The 25,450-nt window shown below is 43.2% G+C and overlaps 1 protein-coding gene across 3 annotated transcripts in view; it reads left to right on the top strand.

Moving 5' to 3' along the window:
* LOC144766777 (glutathione S-transferase P 1-like) overlaps window positions 1-22,865 on the top strand; it is a 144,770-nt gene extending 121,905 nt beyond the window's left edge. For all 3 annotated transcript variants that reach the window (XM_078650520.1, XM_078650525.1, XM_078650514.1), the window contains 2 exons: window positions 19,268-19,369; window positions 22,529-22,865. In XM_078650520.1, the coding sequence (XP_078506646.1) occupies window positions 19,268-19,369; window positions 22,529-22,717 (291 nt within the window). In that variant the 3' untranslated portion in view covers window positions 22,718-22,865. The remainder of the gene's footprint in view (window positions 1-19,267; window positions 19,370-22,528) is intronic.
* The last annotated feature ends 2,585 nt before the right edge of the window (window positions 22,866-25,450 follow it).

Raw genomic sequence — 25,450 nt, 5'->3', positions numbered from 1 at the left:
GTGAGTGTTTGAGTAGATATGTGAGTGAGTGTGTGTTTCTGAGTGGGAAAGTGAGTGCATACCTTAGTCTCTGAGTGTGTGTGTGTATGGATGTCTAAGTGTCTGTGTGGGTCTGTGAGTGGGTGTTTGAGTGTCTGAGTCAATCAGGGATTTGTAGAGCACACAGCTCACCCGTGAGGGCCTCAAGGCGCTGGGGGAGGGAGGATTTCGGGCAGCTCTGGCTCATCCAAAAAGCCAGGTCTTGATGATCTTCCTTAATGCTTGCAGTGTGGGGGGGTTTCTGATGTTCTGGTTATGCAGATGTGTGGGATTTCAGCCAGGGCAAGGTCGGCGGAGTAGAGGTTCCTCTTGGGGGTGTAGAAAGATATTCTTTTATTGAGTTATTACTATTCTGCGTCGTGAAGTGCTTTGTAGACATGTGTGAGTATCTTGAAAATCACTCTTTTTTCGACAGGGAGCCAGTGGAGATCGTAGGTGCTGGGTGCCGTGGTCTTGTCTCCGCCACTTTTGAAACGCAGGGCTGCACAGTATGTACAACAATGCGGCTCAGTCCTATGTTTCACCCTGCGCTGGCACTAAATGTAGCTGCCTAGCACCAACGCAGGCACTTTTGCACCATTGTGCAAAGGTGCCTGCGTTGTGGTAAATGATTGATTTGTGTACATGAAGGGACACCTATCTGCACAAAAATAATCATGCATGCTGTTTAGTTGTCTCAACATGCACTGCACAATGCAGCACACATACAAACATCACAAAAGAGGCCAAGTCTAGCATTAAGGAGTGTTGTGCAATGTCAATACCCTGTTATTACTGCTCTTACTGTTGGCCTAGCCACATATTTTCCCCATTCTTGGTACAGGGCAGCATCAACATCATTGGCTGTTGTGCTGGAAGGTCCACTGCAACACCCTTTGCATCCCCCTTTCAAGTGAAGTTGAGCATGTGCCTCACATGATTGAAACATTCAGTCACATTGGGCCCGATTCACTGAACTAACTTGAGACAAAATCCTAAATGTACTATCATTTTGGTTTTCACAGAAGTTAGGCGTCCTAACTTTAGGACTCATAAATGCCTTCTGAGACCGAAAGTCTTAAAGTCAGGATTATTCTCAGTTTAGGAGTAGTAAAGTTTAGGAGTCGTAACTTTACTACTCCTAAACTGAGAAAAAACCTAACTTTAAGACTTTCGGTATTCACAGAAGGCATTTAGGAGTCCTAAAGTTAGGAGTCCTAACTTTACTTCTCCTAAACTGGGAAAAACCCTAACTTTAAGACGTTTGGTATTCACAGAAGGCATTTAGGAGTCCTAAAGTTAGGAGTCCTAACTTTACTACTCCTAAACTGAGAAAAAACCTAACTTTAAGACTTTCGGTATTCACAGAAGGCATTTAGGAGTCCTAAAGTTAGGAGTCCTAACTTTACTACTCCTAAACTGAGAAAAATCCTAACTTTAAGACTTTTGGTATTCACAGAAGGCACTTAGGAGTCCTAAAGTTAGGAGTCCTAACTTTACTCCTCCTAAACTGAGAAAAAACCTAACTTTAAGACGTTTGGTATTCACAGAAGGCATTTAGGAGTCCTAAAGTTAGGAGTCCTAACTTTACTACTCCTAAACTGAGAAAAATCCTAACTTTAAGACTTTTGGTATTCACAGAAGGCACTTAGGAGTCCTAAAGTTAGGAGTCCTAACTTTACTCCTCCTAAACTGAGAAAAAACCTAACTTTAAGACGTTTGGTATTCACAGAAGGCATTTAGGAGTCCTAAAGTTAGGAGTCCTAACTTCTGTGAATACCGAAATGAGTAAGTGCCTTCTGTAAATACCAAAATGAGTAAGTGCCTTCTGTGAATACCAAAATGAGTAAGTGCTTTCTGTGAATACCAAAACGGTAGTAAGTTTAGGATTTTGTCTTAAGTTAGTTCTGTGAATCGGGCCCGTTATGTTTCTTAAACCCACTTTGAAAATCTGGAGAGTGGGAGTTAGACATCAAAACCTTACTAAAAGTGACGTTCTGTTTGCGGGGTGCACTGGTAAATGTAGCCCTGAGTGGTTTCAACACACGTTATACCTGTCCCTTTACATGTGATAGGATTTAGATTTGTGTTGTGCATGCTGTAGAAATGTTTGCTTATGTCCCACTATGTGTCAGAGGACATATGTGCATGAATGTGTGAGTAGAATGCACGATTGGATGATGTGACACACATGTACATTTGGGTATGTGTTCATGAGTGTTGTGTACATTCCTGGAGACATACAATGGTTTGTGACATGACCAGTGTTCCCCCTAAAGTGCGCGGCTGCGCTCCCGCGCACCTTCAAGGCATCGAGCGCGCAGTGTGCAGTGTGTGGCGCGCACACGTTCTTGCCGCCGCCCGCTTTTAAAATGCGAGCGGCGAAAAACGGCAATTTACTGGTTGCTTGAGACCTTTGGGAACGTATTCCTGTTAATCAGAGCGCCCGTCATGCGTTGTAATTAACAGGAATATTTTCAGAATGGCCCATAATCGGCACCCAGCAGCGCTGTATTTAGAAAAGAAATGAAGCAATTCTGAAAGCACGATGTGTGCTTTACACATCGTGCTTTCAGACTTGCTTCATTTCTTTTCTAAATACAGCGCTGCTGGGTGCCGATTATGGGCCATTCTGAAAATATTCCTGTTAATTACAGCGCATGACAATACTTTCCCAAAGTCGTCGTGCTTTCAGACTGGTGGTGGCGAGATGAGGTTTCAAGGCCGGCTGTGAAAAGCAAGCACTGTAAAGTGAACTTTACTAAACAGTCTAAGCAGGGGGGTTCTTGGAATCTGCAGTAAAGTTCACTTTGCAGTTTTTGCTAGGGCAGGCTGCTACTATTTCAAAGCTCAATTGTTTTTTTAACAGAAATGCTTAGAATAATGACGTCGAGTACAGGGCAAACCAAGAACGAGCGTAACATTATAATTGCTATGTATTCTCAGGAACACTTGCGTATCTAAATATTTATACTTGGCTTAGTCTTCATTTGTGAGGGGTAAAGCCAAGAATTGTGTTATCCCCGTTCCATGTTATCCATGTTCAATAAGGTGTGTGCTTGGGGAAATCTTGGTTTCCCGTTCTAGATGTTATACCCCTGAGAGCCGGTGGGAGAGAGTTCAAATTATCAGGAGCTTGCAAATAGAATGAAAGGAAATGAGATGTGCACAGGAACGGTTAGCTTTTACTAAAAGGTGAAAGTTAGTTTAATGTATGACACTGTACTCGGATACGACCTAATATAGGGCAAGATAGTTAATAGATCGCGTATTGCTTTAGACGCTATAGTGAGGGTTTAAAATAATATTTAGTTGATAAATTGCCAGTTTGCAACCGTTACCTAGCGCTGAGATTCCAGCTAAGGAGACAGAAAATAACACAGGTGGCAAAGTGTTGTGACATGAGCTCCTTTTAATTACCTTTATTGCCCTGGTTTCTTCCTTCATATTCCGTGTTATTCTTCATCTACCCCTTACACTAACCATCGGAATTGTTTGAGCAGATATATTAATTAAAATTATGTTTTTTTAGTTGTCGTTTTAAGTTAACATCACTAAAACTTGAGTTGACATTTTTTTAGACTCCCTCTACTGACATGCACATTTGTAATTACGAAAAGAATAATATTTTATTTTCCATGTATGAAAGGCCTGCTGGAGTTCTTTTCCATTAGCAGAAATAGGGTTTATTTTGTGGTGTGCTGAAATGAAATGTCATTTCTTTTGTAGCATTGGAAGAAAATTTGTCCTATCTGTACTTCTCTTGCAACAAATCAATGACTTTTACTGGTCCTGTGGATAATTCTTACCCAGCGAAAGTCACGCAACTCTCTGGCACTATGCCAGGGTGTGTGGGACTTCCCTGAGAGAAAAATTTCATTTAGACAACTAGACAAGGCTTCTACATCTACCTGCCAAAAAAAGTACTTACTGTTCTATTATATTTACATTCAATAGTTTTCGTCAATGTACATTTTTTCAATAAGCATATTTCCACTATATTTAGGGGGCATCACACTTCTTTAACGCCTTAACCGCCGCAGTGCGGGCGTTCTGAAGAGTGGGCGGGGCTCCGTCGGCCAACACACGGGAGGTAGTGCTCCAGTAGGCCAATGGCCGATGGGAGCACAGAAGGGGTTAAGCCAGCCCCCTTCTGTTTTCTAAAACCCCGCCCCGTCTGAGTAGATAAAGGGGAAGGCCCAAAAATTCACTGAGGCTCAACCTTTAAAGTGCCACAGGCTTTATTATATAGTGCAGATTTGCAAAGCGTAGTAGGATATGCACATTGCAGAGTGTGGACAAGAAGCCAATGGTCACAAGAGGTGAAGCATTTTTGGTTAGGATATATTTCCTTCCATCAACAATGGTAATAGTAGGCTGCTACCTAATATGTACAGGCAGAGTTTGCAGCTTGTTATTTCATGGGCTGAACTTACAAGAAGCAGGAACATAAGCGGACAGACCTATGGAGTGAGACCAAATCTCATTAGATTGGACTTTTGAGTAGTGGTGCTGTAGCTTTGGGGCAGTAGGAAACGGTGTCTTTACTTAATCAGGCTTTACAGTGGTCACCACATGGAATTTGACCTGTGCACTTTGCACTGTAGTAATAAGCGTGTGAATGTAGGTCTATTAGCACAACTGTTTTCACAACGCTTTATTTGTCAGAATTTACTCGGATATTGTATAATATTTAGACTACAATGCTTTAGAACTTCAAACTCACATCAACATTTGTGACTTTGATGTAACGCCCCAAGTCCCTAGACGTGGGTCCAGTGCTCACTATACCACTGGACCCAGGCTGTACCCCGCCTGATGAGTCCATAACCAGGGCAAAAGCAGAAGCAGCAAAATATCAGTAGGGTGGCACACTATGCGATGCACATATTTTTAGCTTAATTGCTTTTAAGCTACACCCTTAATTGCATCGGTTACGCCCCTTTGAAAGATCCCCGAGTATTTTCATCCCTCTCAAAGCCCTGGTCTACACGCGCGGTCAGGTTCTTGGCGCACATAGCCTTGGCTGCAGCGCACAGAGACCTTACTCTGCCGCACACAGAGGAAAATAATTAGAGGGAACATTGGACATGACCACTTCCTAGAAGATGGATGCTCTTATCTGTGTTCAACTATGCTTGCAAAAAGAGTGATATATTGATGTGTCATAGATTACATGCATTATCCAATTAAAATTTGAAATGTTGGTGTGGCATTATGTAGGTGGTTGATGCCACTTCATTGTGGTACCATATTGTTTGTGGTAAATCTTGAACAAATTCATTAGCCTTTGAGGTTGTGATAGTTGTAGGTTACTTGCATGTATTGTGCATGCTTGTTTCTATCACTGACACACTTTGCTGATGTGTTTGGCATACATTCTTTTGTTGGTTGTAGACACACAGTCAGTGTGCTGGCATGAGGATAGAGCCAGTTGTCAAAATTACTTGCCATGCTACACATATAGTGGTGGACATAGGACATCCACAAATTGTTGTCATTGCACTGCCATCCTATGTGTCCTACGTACACAATAGTGAACGCTGATGCTTTCTGGGAAACATCCTTTACAACGAAACTTTTTCCATGCAGTACCTTTACAACGCAACTTTTACAACGCAAGCGTTACAACGACTTGCGCTGGGGGGCTCTGTAGGATAGGGAATAGTTTAATTTAGTATCCAACTCCTTCCCTACTATCCACGGGGACAGGAGTTGGAATAGTAAATTAAACTATTCACTATCCAGCGCCCCTGTTGTTGTTGTAACGACTTGCGTTGTAAAAGTTGCGTTGTAAAGGCATGCGTGGAAAAAGCATGCGTTGTAACGACATACATCCATGCTTTCTCAGTTGTCCCGTGGCGAACCTATGTGTCAGTGTTTGTGCTGCGAGTTTTACGGCACTGTAAGGTCAGTTCAGTGTTGAAAGATGAGTCATACACAGTGTTTGTAATGCAAGACATTTACAAATGTATATTTACAGTGACACGTCTGAGCTTTGGTGTTAGCATGGTGTTAGTATCACGGACAATATGTGTATGATTGGTGAAAGATGCAGTCCCTGCACTGTATTGAATTATCCGTTACTCTGGCGTACTTATCCTTTAAATCTTTAGCTTCCCCACCTTCAAGTTGATCCTGCTCGCCATTATCATGCATCTTTGTGACAATCTGGAAGTTGCATGTGGAGTGCCACAGGGCTCGGCCCTCAGTCCTACCCTGTTCAATCTACGAATGCAACCTCTGGCTGGGATTGTCCAGGAATTTGGGCTGTCAATCATATCCTATGCTGATGACACCCAATTAGTAGTCTCAGTGGCAAAGGACCCCTACTTGAAACACAAATCAGTGGCTGCTTGCATGGAAAGGGTAGCTAGATGGATGACAAGTTGTAAATTGAAACTAAATGGTGATAAAAACGGAACTTATGTTCCTAGGTAATAATCTGCCACCATGAGTCACCATTGACTCGCCAAAAGGTTTGGGATGCCCACGGGTTCATAAAAACTCCATAAAGAACTTAGGAATGTGGATAGACCACAACCCTACGATGGGGTCACAAATCGCATGGCTCATGCATTCATGAGGCACCCGCAATTTGCGACCCCATTGGGAATGTCTGGCCCTCCCAGGGATGGTGGCCTGCTGGGCTCAGCAGACCTCTGTCTGGGACTGCTTTTAAATGAAGCAGTTTTTTTTAAAAGCAGCCCGTTTTCCTTAAAGGAAAATGAGATGCATTTTTTAAAAAATGAAACGTTTTTGTTTCATTTTTTAAGGCAGGTAGTGGTCCCTGGCATCACTGCTTGTCCCTAAAAAATATTTTCCCCTGCAGTTGCCTATGTGTGAGAAGCTGTCCCCTTGGGAGATGCGTGTTGACCATGAGTTCTGCGAATGATAGCAGCTGACCGTTTGCAAACAGGGAACCTGCTTCTGTGATTGCGTGTTCTGTCCTTGCGTGCAGGGCTCGTCCTGTCATAAGTGCCTATATTTTTGTGTGCTGTTGTGCACAACTGTCTATATGTCTGCTCTGTGTATAATGATGTCTGTGGTTGATTTGTATTGTAGTGTGTTTATATAGGGACCTATATCGATACTCCAATTTCTGACCCTTGTCCGGTTATAAATCACTAATATCCATACAACGGCACAGAAACCCGTTTCATAAATCAGTCAAAGCGCATGCTGTCACATTAAGCAAGCACTATTGCTCTAGCCCCCTAGAAAGCACACCGAGTTCTCTAAACAAACCAAGCCTCCAGCAAACCTGGGAAATCCCCGCTGCTATTGTTTTGATTTCGTTCGAGAACTCCTGCAAAGAATGTAAGAACGACCAGTTCTTAATTGACGTCTTATGTCCATCCTTACGTCAAACCCGGCACCTCTCAGGTATAAATATACCGACACTGCCCTAAGTAAGCACACGGTGGTGATGAGCTTGGAGCAGCGACTACTTGCCGGAGACCCCACGGACGCTACCCCTCCCTTTTGACGCGCTGAGGAGAAACGCTGCCTTTCCTCTTGCCGAGGATTCCAGCCTCCAGCGTTTCCAGCTTGCCCTCGCGGGTGACTGGGATACCGAGTCCTGAGAAAGAGATACCAGCCCTCTTGCCTTCTAAATCCCAGGTACTGAACTGACTAACCCCTTACAGAGAATTCTTGAGTCAGACTCTTGGCAAACCAAACTTAACTTGAACTGCTACTTACTCCTTCCCATGTATTAGGCTTAGGTCAGGTACACCGGGGTAGGCGTGGTTAGAAGCACCAGTTGAGTACGATTAGTCAATGTATATATGTATGTATATCTTTTATCCATTTTAAGTAACATATGGCTAAGAAACCATATCGATGCTTTTACAGTATTATTTTATACTCCTGCTTTTACTGTATGCACTTTACTTAACCATAAGTATTGCAATTGTAGCGATTCATTTCTCTTGTATGAGAAAAGAGACTGATCAATAAATAACACCTTTTATTGAAAACGCCCGTCTCTCCTTTTCTCTGCAAATCTGGTGATACTAAGTATGCACGTACTGACTGAGTAAAATAGCTGTCTTTTGTTTTCACACGACTCTAGAGATATACTCTTGATCAGGGAGAGCAAAGTTGTCATGTTCTATGGTTGTCAGAAACTAAATCCCTTTTTGTCTATCCAGGGAGGTTAAACTCCTCCTCGCTTATTCGAGAAAGTTTCTAGTGAACTCTGAGCTAGCTGGCACACAAAACTTAAGTCTAATATCGTCAGTAAAAGACCTAGTTAACCTAAGTCCTACGTCTACACTACTGAAGATATTATTCCAATGCGCAGAGCCTATTGGGAATATAGGAACTACACTACATGGCGCCCAACGTTTGGTAAGGCGATAAATCTAACGCAAGGCATTAGAGTAACTCAGTCGTGCTTTTTCACACAGACCCTTTCTCCCATAAATACTCCAAAGACGTCTGGAGTGGGTCAAAGGTTAAAATCCGCCAAACTTAGTAGGAGGAGACTCCTATGTAGGGTTTTTGGTTTATTCAACGTTGAAGGATACAGTGTTCCAAAATATTGTGCACCTAATCTTTGTTTCCTTGAAACCTGATCTGTAAAAAAAACAACAACAAAAAACTTCCTGTCAGTAAAATGTCAGACAGCGAAGGAGAAAGGGAGGCGGCTAGAATAGCAGCTCAACTCCTAAAGGATGACACGAGTCTCCTACATCAAGACCCGGACGCAATACTCATCCCGGTCAACATAAGGAAAACTATAACTTTAAAACTTATAGAAAATGGACTGACATCGAGAGGTGGTACAGTCATATTCGTAATTGAGGCACATGAATATCGGCAGACAGAGGTATTCTATTCATGGATAAACTTTCCAGCAGCGAACGCTGTAACAAAGGAGTTCCACTATTACAAAATAGAGGAACCTCCGGATGAGTACACTCCTTTCGAGGAGGTGGAAATACCATTAAAATACCAAGAGCACCTGCTCTGGTTCAAAGGCGCCCTAAAACATAATAATCACATCACCAGGCTCGGTCCACTAGGTAGACCAGGAGCAACGTGGCCGGTTCTAGCCGGATACACACCACATCCAGACATTGAAAAAATGTCAATACCAGAACTTTTAGCACAGCTAAAACAACTGATTAAAATACACAGACAATTAGTCCAATATGTAATGCGGACTTCAACAGTCCAACCAGCTATTAAAATTCCACAGCTGACCCCTCATCAGGGGAACACAAATAAAATCACGCCACAGAACATACAGTCCTGTCTAGGCAAAGTACCCATTAAACGGGAACAAATTCCATTCTGGTTAGCACAGAAAATCACCCAAATAGAGGCAGTATTTCCGGATACTACACCTACTGAGAAACACAGAATTCTGACTATCTGCCTTCCAATGGGGATCGCACCACATGTGGAGGACTGTGACACTTGGGGCACAGTCTTTGCTTCCATTTACACAAAAACACATGGTGTTCCGTCCATGGCGGTAATACCAGATGTGCTAAAACAGATTCAAAATGAATACGGTCCAGAACCTGCTTTAACTCTGGGTATGAAATTACTGAAAGACTTCAAGTAGGTCTCAGCTTTATTATTATCCAACATAAAAGGAGAAGCAGCATCTGTGGCGATCCGCCAGAAGTTGAAAGAAACAGATATAGCAGAACAACCATTTGAACTTGCCAGAATCATAGAAAAATCCTAGGAAGAACTAGGAAGAGATAGTTTGGGTGAGAAACCAGTAAAACCCCAACTAACTGAAAATCCTGAAAAGGCATTTATTAAAAATAATGTGAATACTCCAAAAAAGAGCTGGGATGGAAACAAACAATCCACTCCCAAAGAAAAAAGATTCCAGTCCAGAGGAAGGTCTCCTCGGCGGAGAGAAAGATCTCCGGACCAAGGACACAAGTCTCCCCAGAGGGAGCCCTCTGAGAAAAAATACAACCTTAGAAATAGGGATAATTTGAAAAAACCTGATAGATATCAAGATATTGATACACGTCCCTCTCGATCTTTTCAGACTTCCTCGCAGAAATCGGAAAGAAGAGGACGGTCAGAACAAAGGGAAGAGCACTTCAAGTCCAAAGACAAGGAGCCTGCTCACCAAAGTAAAAAGTTACAATTTCCAAAGAAGAAGGTAGCTAGTATTAAAGTAATCAAACATGCAGAGGATCCTGAGGACACAGCTGAAAAACGGAGAGTGGGCTCAGACAATGCTAGACAGCGCAGCAGAAGTGAGCATAGCTCGCAAGATCCTGATGAATCATCTGGAGACAGTGGATACGAATGAATACATTCAGGTGGAAACTGCAGAAACCAGAGTTAGCAAACCTCATAAAATATACGAAATAACACTACGTATAGAGGGAGATAAGACTAGGAAAATAAGAGGTCTATTTTGGGATAATCTCTCCAAAGGCTATGACATCCTTTTAGCTGAAAAAGACTGGCCACCGGAGTTTGTCAGGGAATGCCCTCATGGCGAAGAAATGATTATGCCTGCCTTCTCAAATCATATTCCAATACATAAAAAATATACACTTGCAAGAAAGTGGGCAGTAGCTCAAGCTCCTGCATTATATAAAAATCATGTGGGATGGGATGAGGACTCTCCTCCTCACAAAATCCAGTTAAAATGTCAACCAACTGCACAGAGGCAGTACCCAATTAAGCAAGAAGCAAAAAAACAGGTCAGGGAGATCTTAGATCAACTTGAATACCAGGGGGTGATTGAAACATGCACCTCACAAATGAACAATCCTTTGTTTCCTGTATCCAAACCAGATGATTCATATCGTCTAGTTTTGGACTACAGACACCTTAAACTCATGTTGCAAAACTTTTGCAGTACAAAACTCACACAGTGCAGCACTAATGAATAGCATAGTGCGCAAAAAATACAAAACAACATTAGACATCTCTAACGGATTCTTTTGTCATAATATAGCACCTGAAAGCAGATATTTGACCGCTTTCTCAATAAATGGCTCGCAGAAAAATTTCTGTTGTTTGCCACAGGGGTTCAAGAACAGCCCAGGATTATTCTCAGCGAGAGTAACAGAGTTACTACAAATATATGATGATGAGGCATTATCTTATGTCGATGACATCTATCTAACAGATGATGACTTGGAGACTCACTTGAAAAGAGTGAACACCATAATACTTGGGTTCGCAGCAGAGGGTTACAAATTCAACTTTAAAAAGTCAAGAATTGCCCATCTAACTGCCCTGTTTTTAGGATACGAATTATCAAGTGAAGGCAAAAGCCTGGCTGACAATTTCTTAGAGAAATGCGCTGTAATCCAAGCACCAAGAACGCTGAAAAACTTACAATCAATCCTAGGTTTCCTGAATTTCGGAAGAACTTATATTCTAAATTATGCAGAGAGAGTTAAACCTCTCTATGACCTAATAAAACCAGATTTTAAAGGAATCAATTGGACTCAAAAACACACAGAAATTTTGAGATCTTTACAAACAGACATGTTAGCTAAAACAAAATTGCAAACACGCGATAACACACGCAACCTTGTAATCCGAGTCATCCCAGGAAGATGCGGATTCACATACCTGACCTCTAATGAGGGAGAAACGGTACCAATAGCATACAAATCACATTTGTACACAGAAGCGGAAAAAACATTCAGCATTAAGGAAAACATTGTACATGCAGTTCAAACAGCTATAGCAAAGGAAAGAGCCCAGGCCCAAGGCAGACAGATTACTGTTATAACAGCAGAATCAGCCTTTGAGGCGTTAACAAGCCCGTGTAATCTAACTACCGTGGCATTAAATCCAAAATGGATACAATGGGAAAATTCCCTTGCTACAGACAAAGTGAAATACTATTTTGGACCGAACATGAAAAAATTAAAAAATCTAGAATATGAAAGAGAATACCCTCTGCCAATCGACATTCTACCCATACGACAATACGCCTGTGTAATATATACAGACGGACATGCTCAACCCTCAGTTTGGGGAAAACTAGCCTATAACGCCACATGCGAGATTGTAAAAAACGTGTGGCGCGGAGGTCAATTGAGACCTCTGGTAACAAAATCACACTCAGTAGAAAATAATTCAGAACAACAAACTGAAATAATAGCGTTAAAAATGGCGCTAGATAATGCCGATCGCGAATTCCCGACACTAATAGTGTGCGATTCGTATTACTGCGTCAAATCATACAATATGGATTTACAGAAATGGATTCAAAAAGGTTACAAAGATGACACAGGTGCCACAATCAAGCAAAAATCGCGTTGGGAACAAGTAGTTCTTTTACAGAAAGAACTACCAAAGACTCACGTGATACACTCACTGAGTCATCCGCGTGATGGCGTTCACGCTGCAGGGAATTCATTGGCTGAGACAGCCACAACGGAAGCAAATAAATCGGCTTCCGTAGCTACAAAAAAGCGTTCAGGAAAATACATTGACGGGGAAACAATGCTGGCGGTGAAAACGTCATCAAAAGGCGACTGCTCAGCACTACCCATCACCTATCCACTCAATTATACATACATAATCGATGCAAACTCCGTTCCTTTTGCTCAAATACCTGGAGTGGGGGATAGAGTAATTCCAAACACGAACAGGAGAGGCTTGTTAATAGCAGACGCACATATGTGTGAGGGTCTTAGACACCTCAAGCTTAAAGATTCTCTGGAAGAATTGCAATCTACATACTGGTGGCCAGGAATGAGCCTGCAACATCACATATTTGCAAAAAACTGTCCAAACTGCAACCGAGATCGCAGTGGCGACCGAGACGGTGTTTTGCCATGGCGTTTCGCTCAAAACGGGATTAAACAATAAATATATAAAAGCCAGTATGATTAAGGCGTCAAATTAACATATAGAGACTATCATCACTTAAAATGTAGACCCCAGCTCTCGGCTGACGTCTGAACTGTTATAAAAAGATTTGCGAGTCTAAAATGGCATATACGCAAGGGGCATGCTACATTCTGACCATTGTCCTGCTCTTAGCTCTCGAGCTTATGGGGGGGGCATGGCCAGCATGGGCATTGCATTGTGGGACTCTTGTCACTTCCTTCCTGAGGGAAACGGGATGGTGTAAAGAAAAAACCAAGGCATAAAGCAATCTATAATGGCAAAGGTATTAGGTTAAGGAACTGGGTGGGTCAAACATTTAATAAGTGTCCAACGTAGTCTTAATAATCTGACAAGAAATTCTCTGAGAGGTCTCAGTCCGTACGAACTATTGTTTGGGACTAGAATGTTAATCCAGGAACTCGATAGTCAAACTTCAGTGGTTAAAGAAAAATGCTTTGATATCAAAGATCGTTTGGCTATTTTACAGGACTTAAATGAAACAAGAAAAGACCTGAGCAACATAAAGTTGAAACAACAGCCAATAGCCACTGAAGAAAAACCACCTGTCCCAGCAAGGCCTGTCTGGATTCCAAAAATCGGGGATCTGGTCAGAGAGAAAATAGCGGTAAAGAAGGAATTTGGGCATTCTTACAGAAAAGCAGTACCTGTCTTAGCAATCAACGGAACAAGATCAGTTGTACTACCGCCCCTTGCTGGTAAAAAGGAGAACCGAGTTGTATCCATCGACCTGGTTAAACCACAATCATGTGGCCGATAATAAGTAGTAGGCCAAGTGGACTCCCAAGAAACAGCAGAACACCAAAGTTTGCTACAAACACAGAGGTTCAAACTGAGAGACTAATCACATTTGATAAACCTGCAGTAAATCAACAAGGACTATGCAACAAAGCCATGGAACTTAAACCTCTTGAAACACAAATCCAAATCTTACATCAAGAATCACCAGTCTACAATGATGTAACCACAGACTATGCTAATGAAACAAAGCAAATTCCAAAAACAAAAAGGAATCCAGAAGCAATTGAAACAATTGACAGAACAGCATCAGGCTACTTCATCAACTTCGAAGATTTTTCTGAGGATCCGAGTGAACATGAGGAACAGCCAACATCAAAGACTTTTAAAGACAAAGCAAAAGAACTCTTTCATCAACTAGAAGAAACACATCTGATTTCTCCATGGATTGAATTTTGGGTGGCACAAGGTGTATTTGTCCTCATACTTTGGCTCATCCTGGTACTATACTTGGGACATTTTATTGAGTGAAAATATGTTACAATGGACACAGCAAGTCAGAAAATCAACTTGGTCCTGAAACCACACAAGTCTTCACACATCGAGAAAAGAGAACTTTCTTCAGTAAACTTCACAGCCAATCCTATACCCGGTGGGGTAGCATGGGACAAAACTGATTACGAAATCTATGGCCCGGTCGAGCTCCTGAAGTATCCTCACCAATTCAAGATTTCATTAAGTGACTTTGTAAAATCAAGCACATTCGCTGATGATTGGGACTTTGAAAGTATTAATGATATGATGTCTGATCTAGTGATGTCAGCTAAATTTACAGAACATGATTATTTACAGGGTTCATCTAATTATGACAAGATGTTCTGCTACAACCACTATGGTAACCATTATCTGCATAAATCTGCTCAACCTAGAAATGTTTTTAATTTTAACCAATGGGAACATTGTGCAACTCCACCTAAAGGCAGTTCAAATTTTTTTTTTTTTAATTTCCTTATTTTTCAGGGTTTAACACAAGTAATGCAGAAACGTTTTATTTCTAACTGTTAAATAAGACAGGAATGAAAACCATGCTTACAAATACAAAATTAATCTATTCAGAATCATTTTTTGACAAAATGAATACAATCGGTTTTGATTTCTGGAACAATACCATTGAAACGAAAACAATCTGGGGTACAAGTGATTGGCAGGTAAAAGGTATAGAATCATTGTTTAGAGCCTGCATGATCCCAGAACAAATAATATTCTTGAATGATACAATTCAACAAACAACCTGTTTTGGCCTAGCCAAAATTAAAGACTTAAACAAACCGTCTATTCCAAAACCAACATCTGACAGTCTTAACACTACAGATGATGAGATAGACGTATCCCATATTTTAAACCAAAACAGAACATATCCTGATTGGAAAAAATGGTTGATCTGGCCAACAGACACAAATAACTGTCAATATAGATTCCTGAACAAAATACAGGGGTTAAAAATGTCCAGGCCAGACCCTAGATATTCCCAGCGACAACATCCAGGGATTGTACCAACATACAGTGTGGGTAAACTCTGCCTCGAATGGCTACGAACATCCACACTGGCAGAAATTAAGCAACACTTGACTTTACTTAAAGAAGGTGCTGACTTGCGTGATTTCATTATGGGACCACGCAAACAGCGTCAAAAACGTTTCATAGCGGCCTCTATATATGCAGCTTACAACGAAGCTTGGAAAGTAACTCAAATTGAGACAGCAGAAAACATACGGAAAATTGACCGTGTTAATTTGGAAAAATCACTTTCTGTTGTGGACAATGGGTTAATGACTCTGTCTTCCAGAATATATTCACTGGACAGTATTGTATCATCTGCAATCGATATAATAGAGCAAGACTTACTGATGTTACAACACGGTCAGTCCCAATTGCGTTCTATTGTACAGCTTGGCTGGACGTTACAAAATCTGCGTTCAGGCTACGTGCCTTGGCGTTTAATCAACACAACGTCATTATTCGGTATCTTTAACCTTACTGATACACAAATCAGCTTGGCACAAAAGGGTGCAGAGTATACAATTCTGAGCATTGAAAAACTTGAGAGATTACCATTGACAATGTCAGAACGACCTGTCATTGAATGGATAATACATGGGATAATAACTATTCCGATAACGACTTTCCAATTTCGATACTGCCAAAAATATATACAGGCAGGCCAGTATGAAAGGTTGGGTAAAGGATACATTAAGTCAACATGGAACCTACCTTATACACACACATGTTATAGTGAAAAAGGACAGAGTGTATTTCTCAGTGGTAACAATTGTGAAAAATCACTGAGTGGTATACTTCTGTGTTAGGGTATAAGTTTACATGGGGCCTGCGAGGGGACTTCAAATAACCTTTCATGTCACCAGCTCGGCACACCTGCAACAAAAATAGAGCCATTCCTTAGACGGCTTTCTAACAGGAGCTACATTCTAATTGTGGATCACAGATGTTGTGGCTTGCTGCCAGGAAAACCTTATCTAGTAAGCGTTAGTTCCATGGTCATTTGCTGTGAGCGGGTATTGTTCCCAAACGACACTCCAGACAGGGAGGGAAAAATTTGGCCCAGTTTGAATATCTCTTCTATTCGAATTGATACTTTAAGCAGAATGAAGACTGTGCTCCTACAGACGCCAGTTCACTTGACGTCATCAAAAGAAACGTATGATCTCCAAGTTGCAAGGACAACGGGAGAGATACATGCATTGTTATCAACAAATTGCCCCCTACACTTCGCAGAAATGCTAAGCAAAATCTTAAATATTTCTGATACATATGGTATCACGAATGTGTATTTAAGTCCGTTTTTTCGGGACTGTTAACCCCATTCAAAGCAGTCCTGGGTATATTTCCCAATTTCATCCATTCTGTCTTTGGCGGACTTCCACTCCTGTTGGGACTCGTAGCAGGCATCTTATTTTTGCTACTCCTGCTTCGTTATGGCAAGCCATGTCACAGACAAGACTCCAGCAACAATGGAAGAAACGATCCTAGCTATACGCTATCGGGACCGCATAACTAAAGTCCTTGGATTAGCCTGGCTACGGGATCTAAATATGACCTGGTTTCTTTCATTCAGACCCATATGGCAGAATTGTGTCTTACCTGTATTGAGATGCATGCTATGCGGCGAGGAATGCGTGTTGGACACATGTCTTACACTACGAAGTACCATTGGATGCAGATACTTTGTTGGGTCCAGTAAAGGCTCACGCATTGTGCTGTCCCCAGCGGCTACCAATCCTGATGACGGCATTCGTGGAGACTTCACCACTACGATTGAAGGGTAGTGAAGTACAAAATGAGAGCAGCATCAACCAGGTACGGCCTTCTGTAAGCAATGCTGATCAGAACATCACTGAAAGCGAACATGCACACGACTGCATGGTAGCGACATTTTCCAACTTGGTCGAACTATCACCTGAAGCGGTAAACTGTTTTTTTGAAAGTCTGTCTGAAATGATGTTTTCACCAGAACAGAGAGAGTGACTTTAAGCAAACGTGCACACAGCGTTCCCTGAACTCTGAATTTGGCCTTCAGCTTTAAAAACAAAGCTACTGAGAGTTTTTTTCCTTCTTCCCCTGAAAACGAAAACTTTTTTCCCAAATCCAAAATATTTACCTTTTTTGGCACTTATCTTCTGCTTAGAGTAAAACTATTCTTAGAGAACAGAGCTTCTATTTTTAGGAACTCTAGAGACGATAATTTACCTCAGCTTCTAGCACATTTACGAGTAAATGTATTTATATGTGATGAAGTGTTCTCGCACTTTTTCTTCTGTATTACAGAGCCATTTCATGTGTTATTTTCGCAAATCATTCATGCTGTGATATATTGTGCTTCCTTTTTGAATGATTACACTGCTTGAATGCATACAGTACCAATACTCATTTTCATGTATTTCGAATATGCCATTTTTTAAATGCAGAAAAATGTATTTTGGGGTGGTCCGGTATACACATACACTTTTAGTTATGTTTGCTATTGATAGGTTAGTAAATATGGACATGAATTCGTGGAGTGGGTGTAGTGTGTTTATATAGGGACCTATATCGATACTCCAATTTCTGACCCTTGTCCGGTTATAAATCACTAATATCCATACAACTGCACAGAAACCCGTTTCATAAATCAGTCATAGCGCATGCTGTCACATTAAGCAAGCACTATTCCTCCAGCCCCCTAGAAAGCACACCGAGTTCTCTAAACAAACCAAGCCTCCAGCAAACCTGGGAAATCCCCGCTGCTATTGTTTTGATTTCGTTCGAGAACTCCTGCAAAGAATGTAAGAACGACCAGTTCTTAATTGACGTCTTATGTCCATCCTTACGTCAAACCCGGCACCTCTCAGGTATAAATATACCGACACTGCCCTAAGTAAGCACACGGTGGTGATGAGCTTGGAGCAGCGACTACTTGCCGGAGAGCCCACGGACGCTGCCCCTCCCTTTTGACGCGCTGAGGAGAAACGCTGCCTTTCCTCTTGCTGAGGATTCCAGCCTCCAGCGTTTCCAGCTTGCCCTCGCGGGTGACTGGGATACCGAGTCCTGAGAAAGAGATACCAGCCCTCTTGCCTTCTAAATCCCAGGTACGGAACTGACTAACCCCTTACAGAGAATTCTTGAGTCAGACTCTTGGCAAACCAAACTTAACTTGAACTGCTACTTACTCCTTCCCATGTATTAGGCTTAGGTCAGGTACACCGGGGTAGGCGTGGTTAGAAGCACCAGTTGAGTACGATTAGTCAATGTATATGTGTATGTATATCTTTTATCCATTTTAAGTAACATATGGCTAAGAAACCATATCAATGCTTTTACAGTATTATTTTATACTCCTGCTTTTACTGTATGCACTTTACTTAACCATAAGTATTGCAATTGTAGCGATTCATTTCTCTTGTATGAGAAAAGAGACTGATCAATAAATAACACCTTTTATTGAAAACGCCCGTCTCTCCTTTTCTCTGCAAATCTGGTGAAACTAAGTATGCACGTACTGACTGAGAAAAATGGCTGTCTTTTGTTTTCACACGACTCTAGAGATACACTCTTGATCAGGGAGAGCAAAGTTGTCATGTTCTATGGTTGTCAGAAACTAAATCCCTTCTTGTCTATCCAGGGAGGTTAAACTCCTCCTCGCTTATTCGAGAAAGTTTCTAGTGAACTCTGAGCTAGCTGGCACACAAAACTTAAGTCTAATATTGTCAGTAAAAGACCTAGTTAACCTCAGTCCTACGTCTACACTACTGAAGATATTATTCCAATGCGCAGAGCCTATTGGGAATATAGGAACTACACTACAGTATGAGTACCTGTATGAATGTTAGTCTCTGTACACAGATGCCTGCATGCTTGTTGGTCTCATTGGCTGAATACCTCTATGCTTTCTGCCTGTATGTACGTTAGCCTGTTTGCAGGGTAGTTGCTGCTGGTGCCTGTAGAACTGCTGTTCTGTGTTCATAGGAGTCAGCACATATATATCTGCATTTTGTGATTGTATGCCTCTATATTGGGTGTCTCTGAGTGAATAAGCTATGCAGAGGCCAAACCTATTGGAGTTGTCAATGTTTGATTTATTTCGATCCAGGACACTGGCAAGGAGAAGTACATGGAAGATCTGCCCAATCAGCTGAGGCCTTTTGAGCGTCTTCTCTCCCAGAATGCATCTGGATTCCTTGCTGGCAGTACGGTGAGTAGCATGACTGCCCTCTGGAGGGGTGATAGTAAACTGCACGTTAAAGAGGGGTTGTGCTTTGGAAAACCACTGTGCTGGAGACTTCCGGTGCCGCGGGCCCATGGACGGTGCCGCGGGCCCATGGACGGTGCCGCGGGCCCATGGACGGTGCCCCTCATGAGGGGTTACGGTAACAGAGACATAGTGGGTCTGTGGAGCCTTCGCCAGCACAGTGTACAAGATGACAGAGCATGGCTGGTACCAAGGGGCATGTGGTCTGAGTTACTGGTCTCAGACAGTGGCAGAGACAGAGCGGCAGAGACAGAGCGGGCACGGAGACAGAGCGGGCACAGAGACAGAGCGGGCACAGAGACAGAGTGGGCACAGAGACAGAGCGGGCACAGAGACAGAGCGGGCACAGAGACAGAGCGGGCACAGAGACAGAGCGGGCACAGAGACAGAGCGGCAGAGACAGAGCGGGCACAGAGACAGAGCGGGCACGGAGACAGAGCGGGCACAGAGACAGAGCGGCAGAGACAGAGCGGGCACAGAGACAGAGTGGGCACAGAGACAGAGCGGGCACGGAGACAGAGCGGCAGAGACAGAGCGGGCACAGAGACAGAGCGGACACAGAGACGGAGCGGGTGTATGGGGTACATGTTCCATCAATACCTCTGGGCGTAGGGAACCTGAAACAGAGGCGCTCAGGGGAGGTTGGTTGGCAGTGGATGGTTCTTTGGGTTCATTCATGTTTTCCATCTCTCCCCGGTCCCTTCGACCGCTCCTTCTCTGCAGTTTAATCTCCTGATAAATAGCCTTTGCCCGCCTCCTCTGTTCCTTCCCCTACTGCGTCTGGTCCATATTGAAAGTTTCTTCATCTCTGCCATTTCTTCTCCTCCAAGCAGGGATCTTTGGCTGTATTTCTCTTCCTTTCTCCTCAACTCCCTTCTCTCATCGGTGCTGCTTCAAGACCTTCGTGTTCTCTTGTTCGGAAAGTCTCCTTTACTTAACGTACCTGTCTCTTTTGTCCACTTCTTCGGACAGGTCCCCTTTCCATTTGCCTCTTGCTCACGCTTATCCCTCGCTGACTCCTTCTTCTCCGGTGTCCTCTTCTTCGGACGGGTCCTCTTTACTTTTCATGTTACTCACTTTTGTCCCTTGGTGATTCCTTCATCTTCTGTGTTTTCTTCTTCTCCAGACGAGCCGCCTTGTCCGTAGTGTTCTTCCTTTCTCTTCTTCCCTTTGTGGGGTCATTCTTCCTTCTCTTTGTCTTTTCCTCTTGACAGCTCCTCCCCAAAAAAGAAAAAATCAAGGATGAGGATTAGTTTGGCAGCATCAAAAGATTTTAGTAGTGGGATTCACATAAAGGAATTGTCTGAGATGTAATCAATTAAAAAAATTGATTATAGCAATGCCTTGTGTGGTGAATTGCTGACTCCATGATACAGCATTTGATCTACAGACTTGAATACACTGATCTGATCTCTAATCTTAGAGAGGCAACACACTAACTCCAGGTACAAGGCAGGATTGATTAAGATTTGTGATTCTGTCTCTTTGGTGTATCCCCCTAGAGGCTCAGATAAAAAATCAACAAGTGCCGCCTGACTAAATCCTTCAGCCTACCTCATGCTTCTAAGAAAAACCAAAGGTGGTGATGGACGGAGCGTTGACAATACAAACACTCACCCCCAGTCAACTGATCTGGGTTTAATCCATCACCGTTCTTGAGCTCACTCCGACACCCCAGTTCGGACATGGCCATATGCAAATCAGTCTGACCCTGTGCCTCATGGGAACAGTCCAGCCCGAACCGCCAAGCCATGTCTTCCCTGGACCAGAATCAAGCTTCCCAGGACCGGTTTCTGGCATTACAGCCGTCTTCAGCCGGGCTTGCTTGACTCCAGTGGCAAAGTGAGCAAGGGACTCACGTCTGAGCATACCCTGCCAACTTAGGGCGAACAAAGAAAAACCAAAGGTGGTGTTGGACGGAGCGTTGACAATACAAACACTCACCTCCAGTCAACTGATCTGGGTTTAATCCATCACCGTTCTTTAGCTCATTCCGCCACCCCAGTTCGGACATGGCCATATGCAAATCAGTCTGACCCTGTGCCTCATGGGAACAGTCCAGCCCGAACCGCCAAGCCATGTCTTCCCTGGACCGGAATCAAGCTTCCCAGGACCGGTTTCTGGCATTACAGCCATCTTCAGCAGGGCTTGCTTGACTCCAGTGGCAAAGTGAGCAAGGGTCTCACGTCTGAGCATACCCTGCCAACTTAGGGAGAACAAAGAAAAACCAAAGGTGGTGATGGACGGAGCGTTGACAATACAAACACTCACCCCCAGTCAACTGATCTGGGTTTAATCCATCACCGTTCTTTAGCTCACTCCGCCACCCCAGTTCGGACAAGGTCATATGCAAATAAATGCTAGAAACCGGTCCTCGGAACCTTGTTTCCGGTCCAGGGACGGCATGGCTTGGCAGTTCGGGCTGGATTATTCCCATGAGGCACCGGGTCAGACTGATTTGCATATAGCCATGGCTGAACTGGGGTGGCAGAGTGGGCTAAAGAACGGTGATGGATCAAACCCAGATCTTTTGTCTGGGTGTGAGTGTTTGATTGGTTCGATGCTCCGTCCATCACCACCCCCTTTTGTACCTACCTTATGCTTCTGGCATTCACTGAAGAAACTGCAAAGTACACAGAAGATTTGTGGTGCTCACACCTAGATTATGGGTGCTCTGACTCTACATATTAGAAAGAAATGGTCACTACTGCCCCTTCGCCTGACTTACAAGGCCTGGCTTTTCCAATCATTTTCTCCACCGTCCTTGAGCCCAGAGTGGTTGCTCATTCAGTTATTGTTTTGAGGGCACTGTTAACAAACACACAGATCTCCTCTGTTTTTCCTCTTGTCGTTCACTCTGGTCACACAGGGAATGTTATGTTATGTTATGTTATGTTATTTATATTTTTATAGCGCGCAGCTGCCCCAGCAAAGGGGCGTCCTGGCGCTTTTGACAGATGCTATAACATAACACACAATAAAAGAAAGGAATTCCTTCTCTTCTCCATCTTCTCTGGAAACGTCTCTTTTGCTCAACCCTCCTACTCTCTCTTATCCCGTGAGTCATCCCTTCATCACCTGGATGTCTTTTCCTCTGGACAGGTCTCATATGCAGATTACAATCTTCTGGACCTTCTCCAAAGCCACCTGATCTGGGCCCCGGACTGCCTGAGCAGCTTCCCCCATCTGAAGGCCTTCAAGGGAAAGATGGAATCTCGTCCCAAACTCAAGGCCTACCTGCAGTCGGATGATTACAAGAACCGCCTCTTCCACCCCACCAGGAAGGTGTAGTTGAACCATTGACCACCATTGGCCACCTCCTCCGACGCCTCATCCTCCTCACCAGGAAGCTGCGACCGGCCGCTTCATTCAATGGAAGGATCTGATCAACCTCTGACTTCATCGGAGGATGCCAAAAATAAAAGAAATTTGTCAAAGATTCTTGTCTGCCCATCTGCAAGACTGTTTTTAATTTTACTTGTATTTATTCAAATCAGAGCACTTTGAAAAGAAGTAATGCACCTTGTAAATGAGGGAACAAAGGAAGATTGAAGGTTACATATAGAAGTGATGCTACAGAATAGTTAATGAGAACAGACATATTTATTTATTTATTTTACATGTTTTATATAGCGCTAGCTGGACCCTGTGGTATCAGAGCGCTTTACATGAGTATACATTGTACTATAGCAACATTTACAATGAGGTAGTATTCAGAAATTAATACAGACGACAGAAAGCAATTTAAATATTACACAATCGAATTAAACGAAATAAGTTGCCAAGGGTTACAGCAAATCATGAAGGTTTAGGCTAGAGAGAGAGGGAAAGGGTGTAAAATAGGGAGGAAGGGCACGGAAGGGGAGAGGTAAAGGAGGGGGATAGTTAAGGCAATTTCAAACAGCTATAAACAGATACAATTATTTGCATATAACAGGTTTACAATGAGGTGGTATTCAAAACCCCACAAGAAGGTGAAAACAACTCGAGTTTTATACCATCACATTGCATGAGTTGCAAAGGGTCACAGCAAGTCTTGAGAGATTAGCCTAGTGCAGTGGGGAGAGGATGGAGAAGAGGGGGGAAGTGTAAGGGAAAGGAGAGAGGCTGGGTGGGGGAGGTTTCGGTAATACCAGGTGTGACGAGGCAGGTCATATAGGAAAGACTGGAGCGAGGAGTTAGTGGGCGAAGGAAGATGAGATGGGGAGGAGAGCAATAGGAGGTAGGGGAGGGAAGAGAGCTCATGGGGGATTTAAGTACCCCAGTATTTGGTAATCAGGAGAAGTTGAAGGTCTTTTTTGAAGCTGGCGTAAGAGAAGTTGCAACGAAGATCTTTGGGGATGGAGTTCCAGAAGTAAGGTGCGTTCCCAGAAAAGGATCGAGATTGTGTGGTATTCTTGTTTAATAGAGGAGGGACAAGAGCGAGGGTGTCGGAGCTTCTCAGTGGTCTAGAGCCGCCGGCTAAGTGAAGTTTATCTGTGAGGTACTGCGGGGTGCATTGATGCAGGGCTTTGTGCGTAATCCAAGCTGTCTTGTAGGAAGCTCTTCCTTCAACGGGAAGCCACTTAAGGGCTTTAAGGGCAGGGGAGATGTGATCAAACCCTTTGAGGTCGCTAATGAGCCTAGCTGCAAGGTTCAGAACTGATTTGATTGGGGCGAGGTGGGCTTTAGAAGTACCAGCGAGGATGGCGTTACCATAGTCGATTTTTGACAGGACCAGCGATTGGACAACTAATTTAAAGTCGTCAGCTGGAATGAAGGGTTTTATTTTCTTTAAGTGATGGAGTGTGAAAAGAGCGCTTTTGGCCGAGCTTTTTATGTGGGGGATAAGAGTGAGGTTCTGGTCAATGTTAAAACCGAGGGATTTAACTGAGTTAGAAATAGTGAGAGAGGAGTTGAGTGCTGTACGGTCAGAGATCCAGGATAGAATAGGGAGAGAGTTGTTCTTAGGGGAGAAAAGAATGATTTCAGTCTTTTTTGGGTTGAGTTTGAAGTGGTTGTGGTGGAACCAGGCTTGAATCTTACTCAAGGCATCATTGAGGTGAAGGACGTCTGAGCGGGATTGAATCTTATAGTAAAGTTGTTTGTCATCGGCGTATAGGTGGCAATTGATTCCTGCTTGTTTAGGGATGAGGGTGAGGGGTTCCATGAAGAGATTAAATAGAGAGGGGGAGAGGATAGAGCCCTGAAGGACCCCTAGGGAGACTGGCAGAGGTTTAGAAAGGCAGTTGTGGATTTTAATTTGCTGGGTTCTATGTTGGAAAAGGAGGGGAACCATTTGAGGACTGAACCGTTGATGCCAAAACAATCTTTAAGTTTGTTAAGAAGCGTAGAGTGATTAACAGTGTCGAAAGTAGCCGAGAGATCAAGGAGAATGAGTAGGGAGGAGTCGCCTTTGTCGAGGGCGTGATGGATGTCATCAATTATGTTTAGCATTGCTGTTTCTGTACTACAGCCCTTTCTGAAGCCTGATTACAGCGGGTCTAGAAGATTGAAAGAATCAATGTGTCTATCTAGTCTGAGCAGGGCGCATTTTCAAGGGCTTTTGAGAGAAGCGGGAGGTTAGAGATAGGACGAAGGTTATTAGGTCATTAGGGTCAACAGCGGGACTTTTGAGGATGGGAGTGACTTGTCCCAGTTGGAGGGACGCAGGGACACGGCCAGAGGTAAAGGAGGAGTTGATGATTGAGGTCCAATTGGGGGCAATCATATGTTTTAGATCTTGTACACGGTTGGGAGGGAGAGGATCTTTAGTGTGAGATGATGGTTTCAGTCTGGAAATGACGTTAATGACATCAAGTTCAGTGATTGGATGGAAGTCCTGCCAAGAAGCATTATTTTTTAGTTTAAGTACGATGGGGCCGGGTTCAAGAATAGGGAAGATAAGAGGGATTGATAAGGAGTCTTGAGGGAGCGTAGAGAGTGAAGGAGAATTTGAGGAAAAGTCTGATGAGGGTATTGGGTTAAGAAGGAGGGGGGTTATGAAGAAGGATTGATCAATTTTGGAGATTTGTTTCTGAAAAA

Source organism: Lissotriton helveticus, chromosome 1_1 (assembly GCF_964261635.1).
Source record: "Lissotriton helveticus chromosome 1_1, aLisHel1.1, whole genome shotgun sequence".
Classification (NCBI taxonomy): Eukaryota; Metazoa; Chordata; class Amphibia; order Caudata; family Salamandridae; genus Lissotriton; species Lissotriton helveticus.
The sequence above is the reverse complement of the archived record's forward strand: the minus strand, read 5'-3'. Positions and strand labels throughout refer to the sequence as shown.